Source organism: Orycteropus afer, unplaced genomic scaffold (genome assembly GCF_000298275.1).
Source record: "Orycteropus afer afer isolate SDZICR_OR568_19922 unplaced genomic scaffold, OryAfe1.0 scaffold00291, whole genome shotgun sequence".
NCBI classification, from domain to species: Eukaryota; Metazoa; Chordata; class Mammalia; order Tubulidentata; family Orycteropodidae; genus Orycteropus; species Orycteropus afer.
The window spans coordinates 1,944,366-1,971,263 of record NW_006921878.1 but is presented as its reverse complement, the minus strand read 5'-3'; the positions used below and the strand labels follow the sequence as shown (position 1 = coordinate 1,971,263).

General features: G+C 58.7%; 1 protein-coding gene across 1 annotated transcript; it reads right to left on the bottom strand.

The window, feature by feature from the left end:
* Window positions 1–5,429: 5,429 nt before the first annotated feature.
* On the bottom strand, window positions 5,430–26,898 carry NCLN (nicalin). Its single transcript, XM_007951018.2, has 15 exons — window positions 26,715–26,898; window positions 19,355–19,545; window positions 17,212–17,356; window positions 15,257–15,351; window positions 13,310–13,390; window positions 11,656–11,759; window positions 9,848–9,936; window positions 9,615–9,754; window positions 8,978–9,156; window positions 8,352–8,439; window positions 8,230–8,268; window positions 7,710–7,873; window positions 6,364–6,417; window positions 5,677–5,755; window positions 5,430–5,489 (listed from the first exon to the last, which is right to left on the bottom strand). The coding sequence occupies exons 1-15, from the start codon at window positions 26,896–26,898 to the stop codon at window positions 5,430–5,432; spliced, it is 1,692 nt and encodes a 563-aa protein (XP_007949209.1).

The following is a 26,898-nucleotide window of genomic DNA, read 5'->3' as shown; positions in this document are numbered from 1 at the left end:
CTGTCAATCTGCTCCAGTGAATTAGTCGTTGGTCTTGCTAAATCCTACCATACGGCATCCAGTATCATTCCATCACCAAAGCCGTATTTTCCAACTACCAATCCTTCTTCTTCATTTCCCACTTTGACACTCCAATCACCAGTAATTATCGATGCATCTTGATTGCATGATTGATTAATGTCAGACTGCAGAAGTTGATAAAAAATCCTCAATTCCTTCATCTTTGGCACTGGTGGTTGATGTATAAATTTGAGTAATAGTCTATTAACTGGTCTTCCTTGCAGATGTATGGATATTATCCTATCACTGACAGTGTTGTACTTTAGAACAGATCTTGAAGTGTTCTTTTTTGACAATAAAAGCAACACCATTCCTCTTCAAGTTATCACTCTCGGCATAGTAGACATGAGTGTCAGATTCAAAATGGCCAAAACCAGTCCGTTTAAACTCACTAAAGCCTAGGATATCAATCTTTATGCGTTCCATTTCATTTTTGACAACTTCCAATTTTCCTACATTGATGCTTTGTACATTCCACATTCTGATTAATTAATGGATGTTTGCAGCTGATTCTCCTCATTTTGAGTCATGCCCCATCAGGAAATGAAGGTCCCGAGAGCTTTACTCTGCCCATTTCATTAAGGTCGACTCTACTTGGAGGAGGTAGTTCTTCCCCAGTCACGTTTTGAGTGCCTCCCAACATGATGGGCTCATCTTCCGACACTTTGTCAGAAGTGTTCTGCTACTTTACATAAGATTTTCACTAGCAATGTTTTTCAAGTAGATTGTCAGGTTTCCTCTTACTCTGGAAGTCCCACTGAAACCTGTCCACCATGGGTGACCCTGCTAGTGTTTGAAATTCTGGTGGCATACCTTACAGCATCACAGCAACATGCAAGCCACCACAGTGCAACACAGACAGATGAGTGGTACCCCTTCAACCAAACCTGTCTTGTCAATTCCGACCCACAGCGCCCCTTGAGGACAGAGTGGAACTGCACCATAGGGTTCTAAGGCTATCAATCTTCAGAAGCAAAGCCCAAACCAAACCTACTTGCCTGGAATTCATTTCGACTCACAGCGCCCCTAGAGGACAGAGTGGAACTGCCCCAGAGGGTTTCCAAGGCTGTCAATCTTCACAGAAGCAAAGCCCAAACCAAACCCACTGGTGTGGAATTGATTCCGACTCACAGGGCCCCTAGAGGACAGAGTGGAACTGCCCCAGAGGGTTTCCGAGGCTGTCAATCTTTACAGAAGCCGACTCCCTCATCTTTCTTCCACAGAACAGCTGGTGGGTTTGAACCGCCAACATTGTCGCAGTTGAATACCTTAGCCGCTGCACCACCAGAGCAACAGAGTACATCCTTAATGCTCCACAAATGCCTATTGTTGTAATAACCAGCCGTCACCTGGTCACCTGGAGACGGACGGACATCAGAGTTGGGTGAGGAGCAAAGCAGGGGTGAGGGGTTAGAAGTGCTCCCACCACATTCCACCCCATGGTCCTTCCCAGCTCTGGCACTCAGGCTCAGCCTGGCCAAGGCCAGGGAGGCAGCTGCTGTCTCCATGGAGACTGGAGCAAAACGCTCAGAGTCCAGCGGGCCTCTGAGGAGATGGAGCCTCATTAAAACGAATGTGAAAGCCCATCGACCCTCCCGTGAGCCAAAGATGCGTTGGTTTAGGCCCTCCTTCTACACAAAATAGGGAGGGGTCGGGGAAAGGATGGAGAGAGGCCTAGTGTAGTTCAGGTTTCACCCCCCAATGACACTCATTCCTGAGACTTAGTCTGCGATGCCTGGCATCATCAGCCACATCAGGGAATGGTCGAGGGGGAGCAAAATGAGTCTGTGGGCCTGGAGGTGTCGAGAGCCCGCAGGGTGGGTCCTCCAGCGTATTATTGTGTTGTTTGTTGTCTGCCAGCTCCAATTCATGACGACTCCACGTACAACAGAACAAAACGTTGTCTGGTCCCCTGCCGTCCTCACGGCCGCTGGCGTGCGTGTGGCTAGGGTTGCGACTGTGTCAGTCCATCTCGAGGGCTTCCCTTGGCCCTCCTCTTCACCAAGTACGATGTCCTGCCCCAGTTATCGGGTCCTCCTGATGACACGTCTACAGTAAGGGGAACGGTCTAGGACAGTATGTCCCTCGGAATAAAGGCCTGGCAATCTACTCCCCAAAATCAGCCTCGGAGGCCCCTGGAGCACCGTTCTACTCTGACACACGTGGGGTCTCGGGGAGTCCAAATCACCTCCGTGGCAACAGGCTTCGTTTCTTTCTTGCCTTTACATAAAAAACAAAAGGAGGCGCTCTGGTGGTGCAATGACTGAGGGGCATTTGACTGCTAATAGAAGGCTGGAGGTTCAAACCCACCAGCCACTCCTCAGAAGGAAGGTTGGGCAATCTAGCCCCTGCCTCCAGGAAGAGATTAAAGCCATTGGCTGTAGCCTCCTTTGGGCCCCAGGAGTGTGTGCAATGCCTGCCTTGGTGGACGCATCTTAGCCACTCCTCAGCTGCGGTCTGGGTGGATGGGGGTGCTCAGGGAGCCCTCACACGTGCCTGGCCCCCAGACGTGATCTGAGTTCACCTTCATAATCTTCTACTGTCCTTGGGCTGTCAGGGACCTTTCCAAACTGCCAGCCAGGCCACGTCCCTCTCCAGTGTCCCATCACGGAGAGTAAAACGTGGCTGCACGGTGCAGTGCACTCTGCCTGACATCTCCCCTGACACCATACGGTTCTCCCCCCCCCCCCCACTGTTCCTTCCGCTGCACCAGAGGCCGCCCGTGAGCACGTCCGCCCACAGCCCTCCAGGGCCCCGCCTCCTGGGGTAGGAGTCCCCCCCCACAGTCCCAGGGCCCTGCCCACCTCCACCTCCTCCTTTACTCCACTCCAGGCACAGGGCCCCCTCCTGGCTGTTCCTCCAACTCACCAGGCCCGGGCCTGCCCCAGGGCCTTTACACAGCTTGCGCCCTCTGCAGGGAACACCCCTCCCCCACATCTCCATCAGGCTTAACCCTTGCCCTTTGATTTCACTCCAAAGCCCCCTCGGGGTCTATGTGAACTCTTACCTTCTGCACTTTTTCTGTAACCTACAACCACACTAAAAAACACCCCCAAACTCACTGCCCTCGAATTGAATCTCAGAGAGACCCCTCCTTGGGTTTCCGAGGCTATCTCTACAGAAGTAGATTACCCAATCTTCTGAGGAGTGGCTGGTGGCTTTGAACCTCTAGCCTTCTGGTTAGCAGTCAAATGCCTTAGACACTACGCCACCAGAGCTCCCCTCTGAAGAGTCTATTAAAAAATAAAGTCCATATACACGCCAGTTTGTGTCCACCTATGCACTGTCACCAGAAAGGAATGCCCTTTGTGCCCTTGTCTGCCATGTGGCAAACTCTTGCCACCTTGCATAGAGCAAAACCCCTTCTCCAGGAAGCCTTCTGGCTGCCACACCCAACCCCCAACCACACAAACATCTTTTGGACCTTCTGGATGTGACCCTGACCCAGGGCTGCCCGGGCATGGGGGTGTCTGCAGGGGTGCTGAGGCTGAGCCCTCTCTGGACCCCAGGACAGGGTGCCGTACACAGTGGGAGGCCCTCACTGATCCCCAAGTTAACAGCCCTGAGTGTCTTCAGGGGGACCACCCCTTAGCATAGCAGGCCAACGGGTGCTACGTGAACCCTGTGGTCTTGTTCTTCCCTGGTCCTGAGGCCTGGTGCTGAGACCCACAGGGATGCCAGATGCCCGAGGGCAGACAGGCACAAGGCGGCAGCTGAGGACCCCTCCCACGTGGGTGGTGCTCCCTCCCCTTACTCAGATTAGGGCTGTTGTCCATCCACCACGGGGGCAGGTGACCCCGAGACTGGCCACAGATCCAGCTCTTCCCAGCCCTCAAGCCTCAAAGAAGACACTTGTGCTCAATCGTTCAATATGGCTTTATTTCTCTCCCAGGACGGCCACCGTCCCCACCAGCGTGGGCACTGGGTAGCTGTGCTGTCATAAGGACCCACCCAGGAAAGAAGGGGGGGTCGCTGACTCAGGGATATCAGTGTGAACAGCTCAGGGGAGCCCTCCGTGCCTTGGAGCCCATCTCAGGCTGCATTCAGCTCCTGGGACACTCAGTCGATAGGCTCTGGGGGTACCCTGGGCGGGGAGGGCACAGGGGAGGCTCCGACCCCATGGCCATGCCTTTCCGCCGGGCCTGGGAGGCCAGTGCTGCCGGGCCGGGCTGGGCTGACACAGTGAAGGGTGGGGAGGCAGGGCCAGGTCGCTGGCCCTGGGGGTTGTGGGCCTGGAGACACAGCCCCCTGGAGTCTGCAGCGTTGGGGAGGATGCAGGGTCTGGCTGGACAGAAGTGGGTCGCCCCTCCTCCTCCCGAGTTTCCCAGGGCAGCCAGGGGCCGTCTGGAGGACAAGGACCTAAGGGCAGTCTGCCCCCAGCCTCAGGGCCTGCTGGCAGTGACACAGGGCCCCAGTGGCACCCAGGCCCGTCCGCCCTTAGGGTACACATTATATTGCTAACGAATGGACACACCTGGTCTCCCTGAGGTCAACTCTGGCCTGGCCCTTGCCACCCGCCTGGCTGGGTGGTAACGGCTCCCACTCCCCTGCTCCCTGCCTCCTCCATCTCCATGTGCTGGGACAGCAGCCTCTCGAGAGCAGGGAAGGCGCAAGGGCCTGGGGGCCCCTGGGTGGCCAGCAGCCCTGTCCCCCCACCAGGTGCTAGCCGTCCCCTCGGGCCTGGCTGGGACATCGCAAATGCCTACGTCCCAGAAAGCTGAGTGGCAGCGGGAAAGCCAGGAGGGGGCAGGACTGGCAGCCTCGCACAGTCACTGCCTGGCACACTTCAGCAGGAACACGACAGAAGGGACAGTGGAGCGCTGGGAGGGGTGGGTGGGCGTGGAGGACATGTTGCCTGTGAACTGACCCGGAGCCTCAGCGGGCACTGCTATCCTCTCAAGGGCCCAGCGAGGACGGCACACAGGGTGGCGGGTGAGCCGGCGAGCAGGGGGGAAGAAGAGGAGAGGTGGCGGGGCTGCTGAGGCCCGGCCGCTCCACAGGGGCCGTACCCAGAAGCTGCCGGGGCCTGGGCTGCCCTGGCCACAGCCCGGCAGAGGGCAGAGCCTGGGCGTCGAGGTCGCTATCGTGGTGTTGGGAGGCGGGGGCCGTCCTGGTGCATTTCTCTCTTTGCTCACGCCACACGAAGCTGGGTGGGCATGCGGTACAGCCGCCGGCCCGAGGTCGCTGTCCGGTTCTCCACACAAGTCCAGAGGGAAGAGGGAAAAAGGAAACGAATACCCCACGCCCAGAAGCGCAACACAAAAAACCTCTTGTTCAGTGTTTCAACTGCGGGTGCAGAGGGAGGTCTGCCTGGCTGCCTGCACTGGCGGGAGGTGTGGGCTCCGCGCGGTGCAGCCTTGGGCTCCAGGTCACTGTGTCTTGGCCTTCAGGAGTACCCTCTGCACTGTCTTGTACAAGAGATCGAAGTGCTGGGCGTGGCAGGAGGAGAGAAGGAGGGAGGGTGAGGCCGGCAAAGCCCGGGGCCCAAGGACACGGTGGGCATCTGGAGCCAGTGGCCCTGGGCAGTCACCTGCTTGGGGGCTGACGCACTGGTCCCGCCCCTGCCACATCACCCCGACTCCCTGGTCACCCGGCAGCCCCGCTTCGCCCGTTCACCTGCACAGCTGTGTAGGCCATTCCGAGGTAGGCACCAATGCAGACAGCCAGCAGCAGGTCAAAAATGGCCGGCTTGACCCTGCGGGGAAGGGTGGGAAGCAGGAGGAGTGAGTGTAAGGGCTGCAGGGCCAGCGGCACAGGGCCCCGTCCCCACAGCTCCAACAAGCAAGCGCTACAGGGGGAATGGGGACCAGGACTCCACAAGGTTCTGAGAAGTGGCCTCTAGGCCCAGGGCCACTGTGTCCACTTGGGGTGGGTCCGCTTGGGGTTCCGGTCACAGCAGGATTTAGGGTGGGGTTGTCAGTATCCCACGGTACCGGGTGATTTGGAGACTGAGATCAGTGATGTAGGCAACCGACCAATCACCCTGAGCCCTGGCAGGACGTCTGGGTGTGCCCTGTGCTGCCCAGGAGAGTGTCCATGTTGGCAGAGCTCTGTTAATGCTGTCACAAGTTGACGTGGGGAGGGTGACAGGTCCCCACCCGGACCCTTGCATGGTGATAAACCATGACCGTGAGCCCTTTTCCTGCATTATCAAGCCCCTGGGTTTGCAGGTGGTGCCAGAAGTTAAGAGTGGCCTTGGGGATGGTGCTTTCCATCCTCACACGTGGGGACAACATACATGGACTCCTGACCCCAACAGGTCATATGAAACCACACGCAAGGGCAAGGTGGCCCACCACTCACCTGTACGCGTTCATCACCTGCTTCAGCTGGTCGTAGAAAACAAACTCGGGGTCCCTAGAAGACAGAGTGCAGGGTCAGGGGGCTCGGAGACATCAGTCCCATCCTGAGCTCTCCTCTCTGAGACCACGCCAAAGCCAAAGCCAAAGCCGTCCTGCGGCTTCCCGACACTGGACCTGCCCCAGCACCTCACTCGTGTCATCGCAAGGCTGCCGGCGGCCCCTGCTGGGGAAGTGCTGTCCTGCCCTAAAGTCAGAGTCTTCCTCTGGCTTTTGCTGTGTGGAAATACAGGGCCTGCAGAAATGTTCCTTTCTGGGAAGTCTCTGCCAAGGAAACAGAGACCCTCGCTCATGGCTATAGGTTCACTCTGAGCCTCGGTTTCCTCTTCCGTTCAGAACCTGTTTCTCAGGAGCTATGAGCAGCCATGAGACGGGAGAGGAGTGGCAAATCTCTGAGGGGGACTGGGTGGTCTCGGGAGATGTTACTTGCTTGTGTGGTGCTCACTTGGAACAAGAGGGCAGATCAGGGAGCCCCGTGTGTACAAAGGACAAAATCTAGGTGGTCCACAGGACAACAGGACAACGGACACCAGGGTCAGATTCACCCGGCACTGTAGCATGAAAGGAACCCTGTGGGTAGGTGAGGGCGTAGGGTCACTAGACAAAGTGCAAGGTGCCCAGTCCACTCTGAATTTGATATAAACAAACACATTTTCAGTACAAGTATAAAACCCAACCAAACCCACTGCTGCAGAGTGGATTCCGACCCACAGCGACCCTAAAGGACAGAATGGAACTGCCCCACAGGGTTTCCAAGGCTGTCAGTCTTACAGAAGCCAAGCCCAAAACAAACCCATTGCTGGGAGTCGATTCTGACCCACAGCGCCCCTAGAGGACAGAGTGGAACTGCCCCACAGGGTTTCCAAGGCTGTCAGTCTCCATGGAAGCCAACTGTCGTGTCTTTCTCCAGCACAGTAGCTGGTGGGTTTGAACCACTGACCTTCAAGTTCACAGCTGAGCGCTTAAGCACTGCACCACTGGTATAAACATAGCCTGTGTAATACTTGAAATAAACTTTAAATAATTTTTTTTAAATCTAAAATTCAAATTTCACTGGGCACCCTATCCTTTTTCTTCTTCCGGCCTCTGGTTTTCTGCGCTAGACCTGGCTACTGGGGGCTCAGGAAGCCCCATGGGAGGTGCAGGCCTCCCCACTGCCCGCTCCAGAGCTCCACTATTGGGGAGATGGAGACTGACAAGGGGCAACGAGGGCCGTGCAGGGCCGGACAGGGGGCCATGAGGGCCGTGCAGGGCCAGACAGGGGCTGGCAGGGGTGGGAGCGGCCCGCACCGCTTGTCGGCCTTGACGTGGTGCTGCTTCACGTCCTTCAGGTAGCGGCTCAGGTAGTGCTCCAGCGTGCTCAGGAAGGTGCTGTCTCTGCCCACCAGCTGGGCAGCCCGCGGCTGGTGGGTGAGCCAGTCCATCACCGAGTCCAGCTGTTCCTGCTGGACCTGCTGCGGGCGTGCACAAGGTCACTGCCCCTGCCCGGCACCCTCCCCATGGCTCCCACCCAGCTCCCCGAAGGGCCACCATCCCCACCCCGTCTGCCCACTTCCCCCACGCAGCCCATCTGGCAGGCTCTGCTCCCCTTCCCTCTCCTTCAGCCCCAGCCCCCTCCAACCTGCATGGCGTCCCAATCTGGCCTCCCTGCCACCCTCTCCTGGCCAGCCCAACCCCAACCCCTGGTCCAGCCTGCCCTGCCCTCCCCGTAACCAGGACCGCTCTGTTGCCCTCCCGGCCCTCCCTGGTGGCCTCACCCCCGCTTTCACCCACCTGATGCGCCCCTCCCACCCTTGTCCAGCCCCCTTACCATCTGCTCGGTGAAGACGGGCATATCAGGAGGGGTTCCCTGTGGGGAGAGGAGGGATGGCTGAGCCCAGGTCCCTAGGGGCGGGTGGGGACGGAGTCCCTGCAGCCAGCCTCAGGGCTCACCTTCTCGGTCAGGTTGTAGATGACGCGGGTCAAGGCCTCAGCAATGATCCTCGTGTTCTGTGTCAGTGTTTTGGAGTCGACCCACGACCTGTGAGGAGAGACAAATACCACCCATCTCTGTGATCAGTACTACTTACAGTTCTATTTCATACATGGTACCACATATGGTACTGTAACCACCACATGACACATGATATCAGCATCTCCAAGGAGACAGGAGCCCTGCCCTGAAGGGCAGTGAACGGCAGGCACTGGGCCCAGGCCTCCTGGGTCCAGGACGGACAGGACAGGAACCCCAGCACGTGGGTGGGGGTGTAAGGTCCCCAGGGTGCAGGCACCCAGTTCGTTGTGAATTCCAGAAGCACGTTTTGAGTGCACGTTTATCTGAAATTCAAATTGCACTAAGCGTCCTATACTTTTCAACACTGGCTTTAACTTAAATCCATAAAAGAGTCGCTTTGTGGGCAAAACCACGATGCCAGTGGGTGCAGGGTGCAGAGGCCCCCAGGGGAATTCTCGTGCCACCCACTCTCACACTAACAGCAGCTGCTTCCCAGCACTCGCCCACTGCGCTCTTCCCTCCCCCACCGTCGTGTGGGTCTAGTGGCCTGGGGGCGGGGCCTCACCGCACGTCCATGATACTGCTGCGCTGGCCGTCGCGGTGGCTCTCCAGGTGCGAGAGGGTGAAGGCAGGCAGGCGGCGAATGGCGAAGCGCTCGTGCTCCCAGGCCAGCGTGTCGTCCGCCAGGTTGATCTTCTTGTGCACCATGGAGAACCGCACCTCAGGGAACTGGTGGGCCGTCACCTACAAGGAAGCGACAGGCCCTGCCTTGAAGGGGCGGGACAGGGCGGTGCCTCCAGAGGGCAGGCAGGGGGAGGGGCCTCCAGGGGGCGGCACCTTCAGAGGGTGGGCGGGGTGGGGCGGTGCCTTCAGGGAGGGAGGCAGATCCCATTGGCTCAGAAGACTCCACCCAGTGAACTGTGGGGACCGGTTGGTGGGCCTGGGGAGGATCTATCCTGGGCTCTGACGCGGGGTCCACCCTTTCTGTACTGAAGAATGAGACACCGCCCTACTGCCTGGAACACGTCCTGAGGAAGGCACAGGGCCCTGCATGCGTAGGGAACAGGCTTGGGGACTGGGTGGGACCAAGTGAGAGCCAGGACCGCACAACTGGGAGAACCCGAGAGGGCCGTGCCACCCCGCTCCCTGGGGAGCTGGTCCTAGCCAGCCTGGGGTCCCAGTGCCGCCCGCAGGGCGCCTACCATCTCCAGCTCGCGCAGGAAGGCGTGCTGCAGCGTGCCCTCCCGCGGCGGCTTGGACACGTGCAGGTGCAGGCTGCGACCGCGGCCCAGGGTGTCCAGGCAGAGCACGAAGGCCACATTGTCCTGAAGCAGGCTGGAATCTGGGGGAGGGGAGCCGGTGAGGCCCGAGAGCTGGGAGGGGAGGCCAGGGTCGCCAGAGGTGCCCTTCCCCCACAGCTCCGAAGGGCCCTCACCTGTGTGGTCCAAGTTGTCTTCCAACCAGCGCTTGGTTCCCTGGTAGTTAAACTTGCCCCCTCCAGAAGCAAAGAACAGCAGGTTGTACCTGGCGGGGGAGGACCGGGTGCGTTACTGACAGGTGAGCATCCTGGGCTGCGGGAGAGACAAGGCCAGGTCGCAGAGCCCCACAAGGACTGCGGCTCGGGAAGACCGCCACCGAGCTCGCCTGGGCAGCCCTCTGGGGCAGGTCTCCCCCCAGCGCCGCGGACACGTGGCTGGACCCTCCTTCTCTGGGGGTGGGGGAAGCCCCCTGTGCACTGCAAGTGTTGAGCAGCATCCCTGGGCTGCCCACCCACTCACTGCCCACCCACCTCAAGTCGTGACAACCACAGACGGCCCCACACATGGCCCAGAGTCCTGGGGGCCGGAGAGGCTTCTCTGAGCCCCCTCAGATCCACAAGGGGCTGAGATTAAGCAGGTGCCAATCGTCCTAGACAAGGAGACGCAGTGGGCCTCATGAACAGTGATAGGAGACCCCGCCTCCTTGCTGACACAGGAGGAGCAGGGCTGCACTGAAGGACGGCCACCCCACAGGATGACCCTACGTCAGCACCGCTGAGGGGTGGGACCCTGCGGTCACTGTTTCCAGTCCCTGCTCACACCGTGCACCAGAATAAACCCCCGCGGGGTCAGACGGTGTCAACCAGGGGGCCCTCCAGCTCCTGTGACGCCCCTCCTCTCTCCCCGCAGCTCAGTGTGTGGATTTAAAAGCGGGCAGCGTCCTAGAACGTCAGGAGGCCAGAGGACTGTGGGATGCAGAATCTCTCAGGGGTCAGTCACTCTGGGTGACACTGCCCTGAGGGGACACTGGGCGATGTCTGGGGACCCTTGTGGTTGTCAGGACTGGGGGAGGCGCTGCTGCTGGCGTGGAGTGGGTGGAGGCCAGGGGTGCCCGTCAGCGCCCTGCGGTGGGCAGGACGGTCCCTCCCAGAGAAGGCTCCGGCCCGCGCCAGCAGGACCACGTGGAGAGACCTGATACAAATCGGGGGGGGCTTTGGAGAGCCGCTGGGTCAGTCATCGTGGTCCACAGCACCCCCCCCCAGGTGATCTCCAGGCCTCTGCTCCTGTCATTCCCTCTGGTTGTCACTCTCTCCTGCCTTCTGGGTCCCCTCTGAGCACTGCTGAGTGGGACAGACCCCATCTAGACTTGAAGGCACGGGACAAAGTTTCAGCCAGGCTGGCTTTTAGGTAAATAATCAAAGGCTTCATTTAACACCCATCTGCTCTTAGATGTCTCATGCACGAGCTCATTTAATCCTCACCAAGACCCTGTGTCAGCATGCACCCCTTTCCACAGATCAGAAAACGGCTCAGGGAGATGAACCACCTCTCCTGGGACGGTAATTCCCAAGTAGGGCTGCTTCTGCCCCCAGCGGACACTGGGCGATGTTTGTGGACATTTGTGGTTGTCATGACTTGGGGGGGTGACACCGGTGTTGACTGGGTGGGAGCCAGGGATGCCGCTCAACACCCCACCGGACAGCCCCACCTCAGAGAAGAACCGCCTGGCAGTAGTCATGAGGGGGGCCCACAGGTTAAGTGCCTGTTTGCTGTTTTTCTCTTACTTGCAGCTGACATCACTCCTAACTCATTCAGAGGCACACTGGCAGCCCCACTGTCTCTGGGGTTGTGACCTCCAGGCTGCGAGGCTCTAATAGGAATGGGCGTGAACACACTGCTTGAACACTGGACCCCACTGGTGAGCTGCCCTGCCCCCATCCTTCGGGGGGACGGCCCTGGTTTGGGCACTAACGTTGGTACTTACGCAGCGTGGGTGCGTTTGTAGGTGTACAGCCTGGAGAACAGCCGGGCGAGCTCCAGCAGCACTGAGATGCCACTCCCATTGGAGTCTGCGCCGTGGGACAGCCACTGTGGACGGCCAGACACAGGCTCGACTCAGGACCTGCCACGAAGAAGTGGCCAACGAGCCCTGGGGGCACCAGAGTTATGCGTCTGGCCACAAAGTGAGGGGTCGGCGGTTCAACTCCACCAGAGAAAAGCCCTGGTGGTCTGCTTTATAAAGATTAAACCAAAAAAACCCTCAAAGCCACTGCCCTAAAGGTGATGCCATAGCAACCCTGCAGAACAAAGCAGAACTGTCCCAAGGCTGTCAATCTTCACAGAAGCAAAGCCCAAACCAAACCCACTGCCCTGGAGCTGATTCCGACCCACAGCACCCCTAGAGGACAGAGTGGAACTGCCCCACAGGGTCTCCAAGGCTGTCAATCTTCACAGAAGCAAAGCCCAAACCACACCCACTGCCCTGGAGTCCATTCTGACCCACAGCGCCCCTAGAGGACAGAGTGGAACTGCCCCACAGGGTTTCCAAGGCTGTCAATCTTCACAGAAGCAAAGCCTAAACCACACCCACTGCCATGGAGTCCATTCTGACCCACAGCGCCCCTAGAGGACAGAGTGGAACTGCACCACAGGGTTTCCAAGGCTGTCAATCTTCACAGAAGCAAAGCCTAAACCACACCCACTGCCATGGAGTCCATTCTGACCCACAGCGCCCCTAGAGGACAGAGTGGAACTGCCCCACAGGGTCTCCAAGGCTGTCAATCTTCACAGAAGCAAAGCCTAAACCAAACCCACTGCCATGGAGTCCATTCTGACCCACAGCGCCCCTAGAGGACAGAGTGGAACTGCCCCACAGGGTCTCCAAGGCTGTAATATTTACAGAAGCCGACTCCCACATCTGCAGCTCTGGGCTCAACCACTGGCCTTTCCTAGGAAACCCTATGGGCTATTGTACTGTCATCTAGGGCGTTGGAGATGGAATTCACCCAGGAGTTTACAGGTTTCGACCTGTGGGTGTGATTCCATCTGGCGAAAGATTCCGTTATGTTAATGCGGTCTTAACAGGGTGTGTGTGTAAGATAATCACTCTGAGATCTAGAGGAGCAGGTAAGACCCAGGAGCAAGCAGAGACCCCAGGGGTGCAGAGAAGGTGACAAGCACCTGCCCCCACAGCGGGCAGGGAGAGGAAGCCTTCCCCTTGAGCCAGCGCCCTGAGTTTGGCCTTCCAGCCACTCCTTGAAAGGAAGACTGGGCAATCTACTTCCGTAGAGATACCGTCTTGGAAACCCAAGAAGGGGTCTCTCTGAGTTGGATCTGACTCGATGGTAGTTTTTTTTTTTTTAAGTGAGAGAATTAAATCTCTCTTCTTTAATAAAACCACTCATCTGTGGCATTTCTGTTACAGCAACGCTGGGGAACTGAGACGCTGTGGGAACAGGTCAGGCAGCCCAGCCCGGCTTGGCCTCCCTCTCAGGCAGCCGCTTGGTTGGCACCCCACCCCCAGGACCCACAGGATGTGAACACAGGAAAGGCCCACGTGTGGGAGGCCGCACAGACTGCATCTGGGCTGGGCTGGGGGCGACCCGTGCAGGGACCGTGGGGGGGCCGGGGGTACATACGGGGGCCACTCCAAAGGCGTCGTAGTGGGCCACAATGACAATGGTGGGCAGGTCCTCTCCGCCCAGCCCGGTCAGCCGCCCCTGCAGAGAGAGCCTGTGAAGGGCATGTTGGGCCAGGCCGGCCAGCCAGGGACAGCCCCCACCAGCCCAGGCGGCACCACTGCAGGTTCCCGACAGGTGGGAAGAGAGGTTACGGGGACTTCAGTGTGCACCGAGGAGACCCCTCCCTCTGAGCCACGTCGAGCCTGTTACGGCTTTGCTCCAACACCGGTCACAGCTCCCGATCCCCATGGAACATCTCAGGGGTAACAGGGACCCCACCCTTGCTTCAGCCCCCAGAGCCCACCTTTACCATTTTGTGTATCAGGGCTCTGTAGGAGGTTGTGTCTGAAAGGGGGCTGTTAGCCTTTAAAACAAGGAGAGGCACTGATTCTACAGAACAATCCTGATCAAAAGGGGGAATATGCAGAAAAGGATTTTAAACTCTTCAGGATCTAGACTTTCTGGAGCTATGGGGGCTGCAGGGATCCCTGAAGCTACTGCTCTCAGATCTTCACACTGGAAACCAAAACTCTCCCCCGAAATCACCTTTAAACCAAACAACAGTTTAACTTGTAAAAAATGTCTGCCTTGAGCATCGGGTTCTTTCAAAAAATCACTCTATGGAGTCAAACTGACGACAGCAACTCAAAAGGTTAGATGAGCAGCTCAGGGGCAGGGAGGGTCTGTCAGTGGTAGAGGAAGAATCGGGAGCAGGTCGGCAAGAATGTCTGTACACCTTGAAGAATGGAATCAAGGCCACTGACCTGTACCCAGAGAAAGGGTGAGCTGGTATGTGCTCTGCTGTGTATATTCACAACAAAAATAAACTATAGAAAGAGAGGGGGAAAGCCAGCCCACCCGCCCCGTGGAGCACAGTGCCACCTGACACGCACCGGGTGCCACCAGCAGGGTGAACCGCTAACAACCGGCTTGGTTTTAGATGCACGGGTAACTTTGTTAACATCATGAAAGGTTGGAGAAGTAAGGACTACTGAAAGCACCCAAATATAAACACCTGTTAATTACATACACATAGTAAAGCAAAGAACTGTGCTATGGGATCCAACTAACAGTAACTCGAAAGGTCAGACAGGAAGCTCAGGGGGCAGTGAGTTCATGGTCATGGGGAGGAAGAGCTTGGAAGACGAGGGTAAGGAGGGCCCCACAACTCAGAGAATGTCATCAGGGCCACTGAACTGTACTGGACAGATGGGCCAAGGGCTACGTCCTGCTGTATACGTATATCGTCTCCCTGGAAAGACCCTTGCTAGAGGAGGAAGCGCAAGCTCCGGCCCAGCACTCCCGTCCCACTCCCCTACCTCTAACCCGCCCGACTCCAGCCTCTGCTCTAGCCCCGGGGTCGGCACTTTCTGCAAAGGTCCAGAGTCAGTATTTTCGACTTCGTGGGCCACATGGTCTCTGTTGCGACTACTCAGCTCTGTCGTTTTAGTGTGACATGGACAGTCTGTCAAAAAAAAAAAACGGTGTGGCTGTGTGCCAACAGACCTTTATTCACAAGCACAAGCTGTCGGCTGTTCTCAGGTCTATGGGGAAAGCTTTCTGTGCGGTGGGAAGAGCCTGTGTGAGGGCCCTGAGTGGCTGGGGCTGCGATTCCGAGGAAGGATGGAAAGAGACTGAGTAGGGGGCCCAGCCACTGCACCCCAAGGGGTCTGCACTTCTTTTGGACACCATGGAAGCCCCTGGAGGGTTTAAGCAAAGCAGAGGCAAAGGGATCTGCACTGCTGCTTGGAGCTCCCTCTGGTGGGAAGGGATGGTAAGGCACACAGCCCAGGCATCCAAAAGAGGCCCCAGCTAAGCCTCCCCTGCTCTGCCCTGGACCCTTGGGGGTAAAGGCAGGGGCCCAGCTCTGGGTCGGGGTCCTGCGTGGGAGGACAGAGCACTCACCTCCACGCTGGTGATGAGCCAGTCGCTCACAGCCTTGCTTTGGACCCCACTGGTGACCATCTGGAAGCCATTGGCGGTGGCTGTGTGCAGTAGCACTGGAGACAGAGGGGCGTGTCAGGCCCCAGGAAGTTTGCAGCACGAGGCGTGCACAGCCTTCTGTGGCTCCTTTAAGCGGTACTTCTTTAATTATTATCATTATTATTTTAATAACTTCCTCTTTCTTCCCCAAGCCCCTGGCAACCATGGTCTACGGATTTGCTACATGTTTCACTGAAGTAGAACCATACACCAGCCCCTCTGTGTCGTATTTTCACTCCTGTGAGCAGGTAAAGGACTCCCTGCACAGTGCAAACAGTATTCGCACTTGGCTGCTCACCACAAAGTTGGTGGTTCGAGTCCACCCTCAGGCACCTCAGAAGGCAGGCCTGGGATGTGTTTCTGAAAGATCAGCTGTTGGCAGCCCCACGGGGTTCATTCTACTCGCACATGTGTCGGGGCGCCGTGAGGTGAGGTCGTCATTTCAGCCTGTGGAGCACTTCTGAGCTTCCTCCAGGTGGTACTGTGTGTCAGTCCCTCATTCCTTCTTGGGGCGCAGTAACATGCCGCGTCCGGAGGGGCGCGGGGAGCTCGTCCGTGCATCAGCTGGGGACCTCTGACCCTTTGTGCCCTCTGGCTCTTGACATTGGCCGTTCCCTGCTCCGTCCCGCCCCGGAGATGCCAGCTCCCCAGACTCACTGGGTGAAAGTGATGGTCTTCCTTTCTCTGAGAATGCTACAGACCCCCTAACGTCCTTAACCGAGGTCATGCCTGAAGTCTGTGGGGCAGGCAGGACAGACAGAGCGTATGGATGCTGTGTTCTGCAGCCCACACAAGTGGCTGCGTCGGACCTGGCTCCGCCCAGAGAGTGGTTCTTGAGCATTTATGTCAAAACTAGTGGTGCTCAGAACGCAGAGCCCCAGGCCCCAGGCCCCAGGCCCAGGGTAGAGATGCAAAAGGCAGGGCAGGGCCCAGTAACCCGCACCTCAAGCACAGGCGAGGTGGGGCCGTGTACTGGCCAGGCGGCCCCTCCCACAGAGAACCTCCTGTTACACAGAAACGAGCCAGAGGTGGCTGGGCACAGCCCCAGAGGGTTTATTTCTTCACCGTTGGCCCAAAAGCAAGCCGCCAGCGCCAAGTCCAAATTTGTGCACATCCAGCTGCTTTAAAAATAGCCCACAGAGGCAGATTTTTAGCTGCGTAGAGACCGTCTGCTTTGCATAATCTATGAACGGCCCCCAACCTCTACTGCCACGGATCACACCTGTGGTCGTGGTTTAGATGCTGTCAAGTTGACTCCGACTCCTGGCTGCCCCCCACGTGCAGAGTGGACCTGCCCCACAGGGTCTTCAGGGCTGTACCTTTCAGAAGTAGACTGCCAGGTCCATCTCGCAAGGCATCCTGGGTGGGTTCAAACCACCGACCTTGCAGCTAGCAGTTGACTGCTTAACCATCTGCACTCCTCAGGGACCAGACAGATCACACAGAACCTTGTGGTTGTAAGGACCCCAAGATGCTGCTATCCTCCGCAGCTCGGCAACTCAGAGACAGCCCACCTCACTGCAGTGGACATCACCTGGACACTAAGCCCACTCTCCATCCCCTCCTCCTGAGGGACATCACCTGGACACAAAGCCCACTCTCCATCCCCTCCCTCCCCTGAGGGACATCACCTGGACACTAAGTCTGCTCCTGTCCCCTCCCCTGAGGGACATCACCTGGACACTAAGGCCCCCCTGTGTCCCCTCTGGCCCATCCACCCTGCGCTACCTGCCTTAGGAAGGTCTCCTGCTGCAAGGGACCCTCCACCCCAGGCAAGCGTGTCAACGCCCCAGCAGAGGGCTGTGCTACCCTATAGCCCTGTCCTTTTCCCCAATCAGCCTATGTCACCCCGCCTTGGCCCCACACCCTGTGCCCACCTTCAGCAGCTGAGGCGGAGCCCTGGGAGGCGGACGCTGCCTGTGTCTGCTCGTAGATGGAGAGCAGGGCCTCGTCCTCCACGGCGAAGTACACGGGGACGACGGTCTCCATGGCCAGCATCTCAGGCTCAATCTCCATGAATTGCTGGGGGAAGAGGTGGGAAAGCTGGCATTAGGGGCTGGGCCTGGGCTCTGCTCCGTCAGTGAGCCAGGGCAGCCTGGGTACCGGCCCCCGGTGGGCTCCTTCTCCACGACAAGCTGAGGGAGGCCCGTTAGCCCAACCCCAATCCCTACACATCGATCATCTGAAAAATGGTGCTCATCAGCACACCTCCATCCACTCAGAGCCTGCCTGCTTCACCCCAAAACTGTGCCCGACACGTGCGCCTGACACGTGGTTGCTGTTCACTGCCACTGAGTCGGCCCCGGACCCACTGGGACCCCATGCACAACGGGACCGGGCCATCGGGATCCAGAGGGTGTTCGTGGGGTGATTGTTGGAAGAATCACCAGGCCTTTCTTCCTGGTCTGTCTTGAGTCGGGAACCTCTGTGGAACCTCATTCAGCCCCACGGCAATGCTCAGGCCTTCATGTGTGAGATGCACTGGCCGGGAGGGAGGTCAGGAGGCCCTGGAGTCACTGGGGCTCCCAGGCGCTGCCCCCTGTGGTGTTCTCAGACCTAGAACCCCACCAAGCTACAGACGACGGTGAGAAGGCAGGCGGCCTCCTTGCTCCTCCTCCCCTCCCGGGGGCTCCCTGCGCCCTGGCCTTGGGCAGGCCTCCTGCTCCAGGGAACCAGCCCTGCGTGTGGCCGCTGCTGAGCCAGGCAGCAGACAGCCTCCTGAGCGATGCTGCCATCCTGGGTCGTGTCTTCTCCCCCCCCTCAGCCATGCGCTCCCTCAACCTCACTATAGGGGACCACTCTCCCCCATCAGCTGTGAGCTTCCTCGACCTCACACAGGGGGCCATAAACATTCATCCCTGGAGGCATGCTAAGTGGAGTATGAGACGCAAGGGCAAAGAGCAGTCCCAGTTGGGTTGGGTTATGGGGGACCTGAGGCCCAGGATGTGGGGGGGGGGGGGGCTGCCTAACGAGCCATGGCTCACGTGGGCAACAAGGGTAGGGGCAGGAGGTGGACAAGGAGGACTAAAGGATGGGCAAGGTCTGTGAAGGCCCCTCAGAGCCCCTGGATGGTGTTAGGAAGAGGGTGGGTTGGGAGAAGGGGCTAGGAAGCCACGTGGGTCTGGGTTTGGTTTCTGGGTTGATGGGGACCACTGGGACTGACCCTCGGTTTCTGCAGCTGTACACTGGGCAGCCAGTGTGGGCTTCACAGGCTGACGGCAGGAGCAGCCAACCATGGCCCGAGCCACCCAGCACAGAGCCAGCCTCAGCCCTGTCACCCCTAGCATCTTCTTGGAGTACGTCAGGTCTCCATGCATCAGGGCAGAGTCCCAGAGACCAGAGGACTGACCTGCTGAACACCAGCTGACCCTAAAAAACAAACCCACTGCCATTGAGTTGATTCTGACTCATAGCATGCCCCACTGGGTTTCCAAGGCTGTAAATGTTTATGGAAGCAGGCTACCTCGTCTTTCTCCCAAAAAACAGCTGGTGGGTTTGAACCGTTGACCTTCTGGCATAGTCTTACCCACTATGCCACCAGAGCTCCTTACTGTCTAATCCAGCGAGAATCTATTCTGGGGTATGGTGTGAGGTAGGGATCGAACTCCACTCCACCCCACCCCATCAGTGATTAACACAGGGCCTCTCTCCTTGGCTGACATGGGGTACAGATCAACAGTTGTGACAACTAAAATGTCTCCAGACATCACCCAGTGTCCCCTGGGAGCTAAATCGCCCCTGGATATGATCACGGGCAACAAGCACCACTTCTGTTTTCCAAAAGTGGAGGGGAGGGGGGATGACCTGCCTCAGGTCACACAGCTGACTCCGCAAAAGCTCCTGCAGTGGAGCCAAGGGGAAGCTATGCAGGCAGGGGAAGGGGCAGGAGAGAAAGAGGAGGGGAGAGGGAGGGGGAGCAGGCGGCAGCGGGGAGGGGGGGGTCCATCCAGGGAAGAGAAAGGGCTGCAGAGGAGGGAGGAGGCAGCAGGGAGATGAGGGTCACGGGGGAGTGCGACTCACGCGGATGACGTCCTGCGGCACAGCGGACATGGCAGGTGGCAGGATGATGAGCACGGCACCGGCTGACTGGCGCAGAGCCTTCTGGTACTGCTCATAGGAGAAGTCCACCAGGCGCATCATGACGCAGCGGCGGCTCAGCACGTCCGCGTCCATGGTTCGTGCCTCCGTGTTGAGCACCGCATTTCTCGTGCCTGCAGGGAACGGGGGTGGGAGTGTTTCTCAGCGGGTGGCAGGCCACACGGGGTGGGCTCAGCTCTAGCCCCTAGCCGCCCTGAACCCACTGCCAGCCTGCACCAGGCACTGGGGAGCCTCCCAGGCTCCTTCCTTCCCAGTGTCTGGAATGTAGCTGGTGACAGGGACCACGGATGGCCATGGCTCAGCTCCATCAGCAGCGGCCGAAACATCGCCCTGCCCAGGGCCCTGCTGCCGTGGGTGCCGTGGACTCAACTCCGACTCACGGTGAGCCCGTGTGACAAAGCACAGCGGCCCCATGGTTTCCCAGGCTGTCACCTTGACAGGAGCACATCACAGGCCTCTCTTCCTGGAGCTGATGACGGGTCCGAGCGCTGACCCTCAGTTAGCAGCCCATCGCTGAGCTGCTGTGCCACCAGGGCTCACTTTAAACCAAGGCTCTTACCCCTGGGGACCTACAGGATCTCTTGGGAATCTAAGGAAAGCCACAGCCCTTCTCCCTCTCCCCCACACTCTGCTCGTAATTCTAGGTCAGGGGCCAGAGAATCATATTGTGAGCTCCGCAGGCCAAGCTGTCTGTCTGGAGGACAGCTCTGCCACTGTGGAGAGAAAGCAGCCACAGCCAATAAGGCACTGTACGGGCACGGCTGTGTGTTAATAAAACTTTATTTACAAAAACAGGCGGTGGCTGTCCATCACAACCCTGGCGCCCAGGCCGCCCCCCCATGGCTGCACGAAGATCCTTCCTTCCACAGCCCCCAGTGCCCTCAGGAAAGCGCCCAAGCTCCTCCCCTTGCTTGGCTCTCCGGCCCCACCCCTCCAGCCTTGCCTGCCCACTGTCTCCCTGCAGCTCTGGTCTGTCGCCCCTCTGCGGGGCATCCTCCCTGTGGCTCCCATGTGGTGCTGCACCCTCCAGATCTGAGGAGGCCACCTGGTCTCTCTAATCCCTCCTGGAATCCCTCACAGGCCTCAGGACCTTCTAAAATCGTTCACCTGTTAGCAGGAGGCGTTCCAGGCGGGCCGGGGACCTGGTTCAGGGGGAGCCGTAGCCTTGCTGTCGAGCACACGAGAACCCTGTGCGCAAGGGTTTAATCCACAACCGATCACAGGACGGCATGGGGCCGGGCAGTGGCAAATCCAAAGGCTTAAACACGGTGCAGACCAACCATGACCACACAAAGCATACTAACATCTGTGCAGCGGGCCTTGGCCCCTGGGCCTCCAGTCTGAGACAAGGCAGGAAGCACTCACAAACTCTGCCACCAAGCAACAGGTTCGATGGCCTGCCAGAGTCGACCCTGTGGTCCTAAGGTCCACGCTACGGGGGCCACCAGTTTTCATGAGGCCTCCACATCGATTCGGTTTGGGGCCAGAACCGCAGTGCTTGCTGTCCGCTCACTAGGAGCTCTGGAGAGGTAGGTGGACGGGGGTGAATCAATCCCAAACAGCACGTTCTGATGGGCTCACGCGGGTGTGCATGCGGGACACAGAAGTGACACCTGTCCCAGGTCGGGGAGGAGGGTGGTCTCAGGAGCATCCCAAGGGGCAGTGTCAGCAGACTGGCCATCTGCCCTGAACCCCCAGAGTCGACAGCTCAAGTTGGACAGGGAGCTTTGAGGGGGGCAGACTGGGGAGGTCCTTGGAGGCCAAGGCGTGCCAGGAACGCCCTTCCCCCTTCATGTCACCTGTGCCCAGGAGCCCTCAGCCCCGCGCACCGTCCCCCCAGGCTTGTGAGAGGGAGCAGCGGAGCCCAGAGAAAGGGGAAGAACGTGCTGACGTCAGCCAGCAAGGCAGGCAGGTATGGCTACTGCGTCCTGGGCTCCCTGCAGGTCCCAGGGCCCCGTCAGGATGAAGCTGGCACCTAAGGTCTTCTGGCCATGTCCTCACTGAGCCCAGAGGCAGGAGGGAACTCGCCCAGGGCTCAGGGCCCCTCCCAGCTCCTCCTCTGCGCCTGTGGCTGACAGGGAGGTCAAAACAGAGTGGCCACCTCACACAAGGCAGGGCATGGTGGGCAGCCACAAAGACGGGCACTGGGCACTTGGACAGAAAGAAGCCTCTGGTTCCTAAAACAGGAACAGACTGGGCAAACTTCTACCAAGGGCCCGAAGGCCAACATGTTCACCTTTACTGACTACACCCCTTTGTCACAATGTTCGACTCAGACACTGCAGCACACAGCAATCATGACAAATGGGGCGTGGTCGTGTGCCGATAAAGCTTTATCGACAAACAAGGTGACCTGCTGTCATCTGACCACCCTGCCAGGTGAGGTGTGGGTCCTTGGAGCCGGGACCCCCGAGTGGCGGCCTCGCCCCAAGTCACGGCCAGCTGGATGGCAGCTGACAGCAGCCTCAGAGGGTGGGATGAGGCTCATCTATTGACGAGGCAGGGCGTAAACACACGGCCGGCTCAGCGCACGCTCAGCAAACCCTCTGTGGCTGCTGTCAGCTGCCATCCAGCTGGCCGTGACTTGCGGCGACCCCATCCACAACAGAAGGAAACGCCACTGCCTGGTCCTGTACCACCCCCACGACCAGATGCAGGTCGCATCACTGGTCCACAGCGTTTTCAGTGGCCGGTTTTCAAAGTCGCCGACCAGGCCTCTCCTTCTAGTCGCCCTGAATGTGGACGCTGCACTGAAACCTGTTCAGCCTCACAGAGGCACACAGCACCCGTGGACGGAGGTGGGGGCCGCGGGGGGTGCACTGGCCAGGACTCCACCTGGGGCCCCGCACGGAAGGCGGGAATTCTACCGCTAACCCATCACTGCCCTCCAGCAAACACCACCTGCTGTCATTACAATCACGGAACTAACATCTGGGACTCAGCGGAGAACAGCTCCTTGGAAGGAGGGCCAGAGTCCGTCTGGCAGGAAAGGCGTGTCTGATCACCCGCAGCCTTGAACCTGGCCCATCACCCTCAGAACCAGCTCACCTCTGAGCATAGAGAGCACTGGGCTCACCAGTCTGAGCTGGAAACTTCGCCCGGCCCAGCCTTGAGTGTCTCAACAGCTGCTGAAAGGAAGTTGGGAAAGAGCAAAGCCAACGCCTGCAAGCACAGGGGGAGCGGGTTCTGAAGACGCGGCCCGGTGGCCTCAAGCAGCAGCTCACAGAGGCGGTTCTGGGCGGGGTGGGGCGGAGGGGCGCGGCTGTGCTCAGGGCTGCTGCCAGGCCCCGCCCCCCCGCCTCACTCACAAACTCGTTTATGAGATGCCTCCCCCCCAACACACCGCGATTCTGATGCCAACTCACGGCGCCCCCGTGTGCTACCGAAGGGCACTGTGCTCCACAGGGTTGTCCTGGCTGTCATCTTTACGGTCCCTGGGTGCAACTACTCAGGCTGGCGCTTTGAACCCACCTAGAGATGGCTCCAGAGACAGGCCTGGCGACTTGCTTCCGGAAGCTCATAGCCTTGAACACTCTTTAGAACACGTTTATCCTACACACACGGGGTCACTACTAAACACGACCAACTCCACGGCAGCTAATAATATCTCTGTGGAAGCAGACTGCCAGGCCTTTCTTCCGCACCGCTGCTGGGTGGGTTCGAACCACCAACCTGTCAGCAGCTGACTGCAAACCGCTTGTGCCACTGCGGGCCTTACACCACAATCCGGCTGCTTCTCCCACGGTGATAACAATCTGCCCCACCCTCCAGCCCTGGTCCTGCAGACAGGGCTGCCGCCCCGCGCGCACCACACTTCTAGGCGCTGTGCACACGGAGCCTGAAAGGCAAGCACCACAGCTGAGACGCCCACTCGGGCTCCATCACTCACTCCCGCTGCCCAGGGTCTCTCCAGATTATCGAGCCAGGTGAACACCAGGCACAGGGGAAACGTCCCCACCGCGGGACAGGCGGCTTGTGGGTTTCTCATTGGGGAGATGAAGAGTAGAGGGGCAGGCAGGAAGGGGGATATTCAGTGGGGCAGTGGTTAAGGACTGGCTGCTGACTGACAGGTTTGAACCCACCCAGTGGCCCTGCAGGAGAGAGACCTGGATATCTGATTCTGTCCAGGTTACAGCCAAGGGAACCCCCTGCAGAAGTGCTACACTGTGACGCAGGGGCGCTAGGAGGTGACTTGACATCAATGGTTTTCATGGAAAGGAAGCAAGAAAACAGGTAAGTGAGGGAATGAGGGCCTGTGACACAGGGCAGGCAATGTGGCAAACAACAGGGAGATTGTGGAAAGAAAAAGAATGCTCCAGAAGGGTCGGCAAGGCTGTGCACCGAGACAAAGGCGGGACGGCCTGCTGGTTCCTGAGCAGACCCGGGAGGAGGGAGAGAGGGTCCCACTTCAGCCACAAGCAGGACAGCACATCAGCCAGGGGAGCATGGGGGGGCGGCGGCAGCCAGCTGCTTACTATCCACTGGCCCAAGGGCTGAGAAGTGAAGGGGTTGGGCAAGAGGCTCTGGGCAAGGCTGTGTGTGAGGAGCGGAGGGGAGGGGTGGGAGTGGGGCCTGGAATCGGGGCCGTTCAGCGCAGGGATCCCTTTGAGAAACCCACAAGAGCAGTACCCGTGCACTGTGCAACGTGGTGACCCCAACCACACTGGAGGGGCCCGGGGGTGGGGACAGTGACCACCCTTGGCTGCTGACTGAAAGGTCAGAGGTTTGAGTTCAGCCAGAAGCAGCCTGGAAGGCCTGGAGGTCTACTTCTGAAAAAACAGCCAATGACAACCCTAGGATCACAACAGAACACGGCCCACTCGCTTGCTCTGGACACGTCTAGCCTCTGTCTATGCAGGAGTCTCTGGTGGCACCGTGGGTAAGGCATTCAGCTGCGAACCAAAAGGTCAGTGGTTTGAACCCACCAGCTGCTCTTTGGGAGAAAGATGAGGCAGTCTGTTTTCATAAAGATCAACAAACAGCCTTGGAAACCCTATGGGGCAGTTCTACTCTTGTCCTCTAGTGTTGCTGCAAGTCGGAATCAACTCGACAGCAGTGGGTTTGGTTTGGCTTTTGGTTTAACTTCATAATATGCAAATGCTATGCTGGCAGAGGAGCCCTGGTGGCACAGTGGTTGGTGGATGTGGCTGCTGATGAAAAGGCCGGCAGCTGGAACCTACTAACTACTCTACAGGAGAAAGATGTGGCAGCTAGCTTCTGTAAAGACTGACAGCCTTGGAAACCCCGTGGGGCAGTTCCACTCTGTCCTCTAGGGGCGCTGTGAGTAAAAATAAGAATAGACTCCACGCCAGTGGGTTTGGTTTGGGCTTTGCTTCTGTAAAGACTGACAGCCTTGGAAACCCCGTGGGGCAGTTCCACTCTGTCCTCTAGGGGCGCTGTGAGTCAGCAGGGGGTTGGGTCTGGTTTGGGTGGTACAGTTGGTCTGCGTACTGACTACTGAATGAAAGTTTAGTGGTTCAAGTCCACTCAGAAGTGCCCAGAAGAAAGGCCTGGCATCTGCTTCTGAAAAGTTAGCCACTGACACCCTCACAGCCTCCGGAGCATAGCTGTGCTCTAATACACGCGGCGCCATGAGTCAGGGTCCACGCAACAGCAGCTGGCTAGCCACCCGTGGCTTTTTAACGCTACAAAGAACAACGTGAAACATCTGGTTCCGTGGCAGGACTCGGCATGTTTCAAGTGCTCAGGAGCTGTGTGGGGCTGGGGGCTCTTGTACCAGACAGCGAGGACAAAAAACATGGCCCTTGTGGGAGAAATTCTACCGGATGACACTGGTAAAGACGCTTCGTCCCAGAAAAATGTCAACTGGCACCTACAAATGTGCTCACAGAGGCCAAGGGTCCAGGCTTTCCACCTCACCCCTCCAGGGCCTGGGACCCTAGACTTACAGCCAGGCTTTCTCCACACGGCACTGCTGACCCAGAGACCGCATCGTTCTCTGGGTCAGGGGTATCCTGTCCATTGCAGGTGGCTGAGCAGCAACCCTGCACCCTCTAACACCAGCAGCACCCCCACAAGTTGTGACAACCACAAATGCCCCCAGATAGCAACAAGGGTCCCCTGAGAGGCAGAGCCACCTAGTTAAGCCCCAGGGCTGTAAATGGAAACAAAGTGGCTTTGAGGAGGGGCAAGCTAAGGGAAGGTTGGGACCAGTCTCCAGGGACTGGGGGTCCCCAAGGGCCTGGCAGAGGCTGAGGGCCGAGGGGTCCCCAGGCTGGCCTTGAGATGTCCTAACAAAAGGATGAGTCCAGGAGAAGCTGGGCTCAAAAACAAGGGGTCCAGGAGAACTTGGGGAAGGGGCCCCTTCATGGGGAGGTCAGGCTTTGACTTGCAGGGGTGAGGCGGGGAGTAAAACTAGCTGCTTCTGGGGTGCTAGAAGGTTCAGCAACACTTGGACCTCGCTGGGGGTCCTGAACCCGTTTACAGTCAGAAAACAAGGGAATGTAGAATGATCTGGGCACTGGGGGAGGAGCCCTGGTGGTGCAGTGGTTAAGCACTCAACGGCTATGTAAAGATCAGTGGTTGAAACCCAGCAGCCCCTAGTGGAGGAGATAAGGCAGGCTGCTTCACTGAAGGTTACAGCCCGGGAAACCCTACGGGAGGCGAGGCAAAGGGTGACTCTGGGGAGCGTGGCCCGGGAGCTGGGAGCACCGTGAGCTTGGAGCCTTGGCAGAGAAGAAGCCTTGCTGTGGGGGGTAGGCTTGGGAAGAGTGAAGAATGAGCATGGGAGAGCCCCCAGGGGCCGTGGAGAGTGGGGGCGAGGTGGAACCTCGCCCAGAAACCAAGCAAGGTGGCTCAACTTCAAATGAAGAAGGCCAAAGTTCCCGTTTGGAGGCAGGGCCATAGGGGGTGGCCCGTGGGAGAGCTCCTGGGGCTGGAGATCAGAGCAGGAGCCTTGGGAAAGAGACACTACGGCAAAGCAGCTCGGTCTGGGCCCCGCTGGGGACCAGAGAGGAAATGAAGGGTCCAGAAGGGGGAGCATGGCCCGAGGGTGTGGGCCATGGGCGGGTCGGGGCCACGGGTATGTCAGAGGAACTAGGCGGCGAGGCCGGGGCCACGTGGAAGTTAGACAACCAGAGAGGAGGACCCAAGAGGGGGGTCCTGGGGAGCCCGGCTCTGCCTCGCCAGGGGCCAAGTAAAGATCTGGCCGCCCAGGTGAGTGCTGCGGGGAGATTTCACCTGGACAGGCCGAGCGACCGGCGCCTGGGCCGGCGGCGCCCGGGGCCGGAGGAGGGAAGCCAGGGGCGCGGAGTGCACGCACCGTAAGGCTGGCCCTGCAGGTCGTACTGCTGCATGCGGTAGACGGTGAACTCGTGCGCGGCGTCGGCAGCGGGCAGCGGCGGCGCAACGAGCAGCAGCACGGCGGGCAAGAAGACGATGAAGCCAAGAGGCAGGCACGACGCCTTCAGCATGTTCTCCAGCACCTCGCCCGCTTCCTCCAGCAT

What these genes read in the sequence shown, in the direction of transcription:
- NCLN (XM_007951018.2), bottom strand. Translation starts at nt 26,898, where the DNA reads ATGCTGGAGGAAGCGGGCGAGGTGCTGGAGAACATGCTGAAGGCGTCG. An exon ending in TGCCGCAGGACGTCATCCGC is followed by an intron (nt 17,357 to 19,354) that starts GTGAGTCGCACT and finishes CTCTTCCCCCAG; the next exon opens with CAATTCATGGAGATTGAGCC. An exon ending in AGCAGTATCATGGACGTGCG is followed by an intron (nt 8,440 to 8,977) that starts GTGAGGCCCCGC and finishes CTCTCCTCACAG; the next exon opens with GTCGTGGGTCGACTCCAAAA.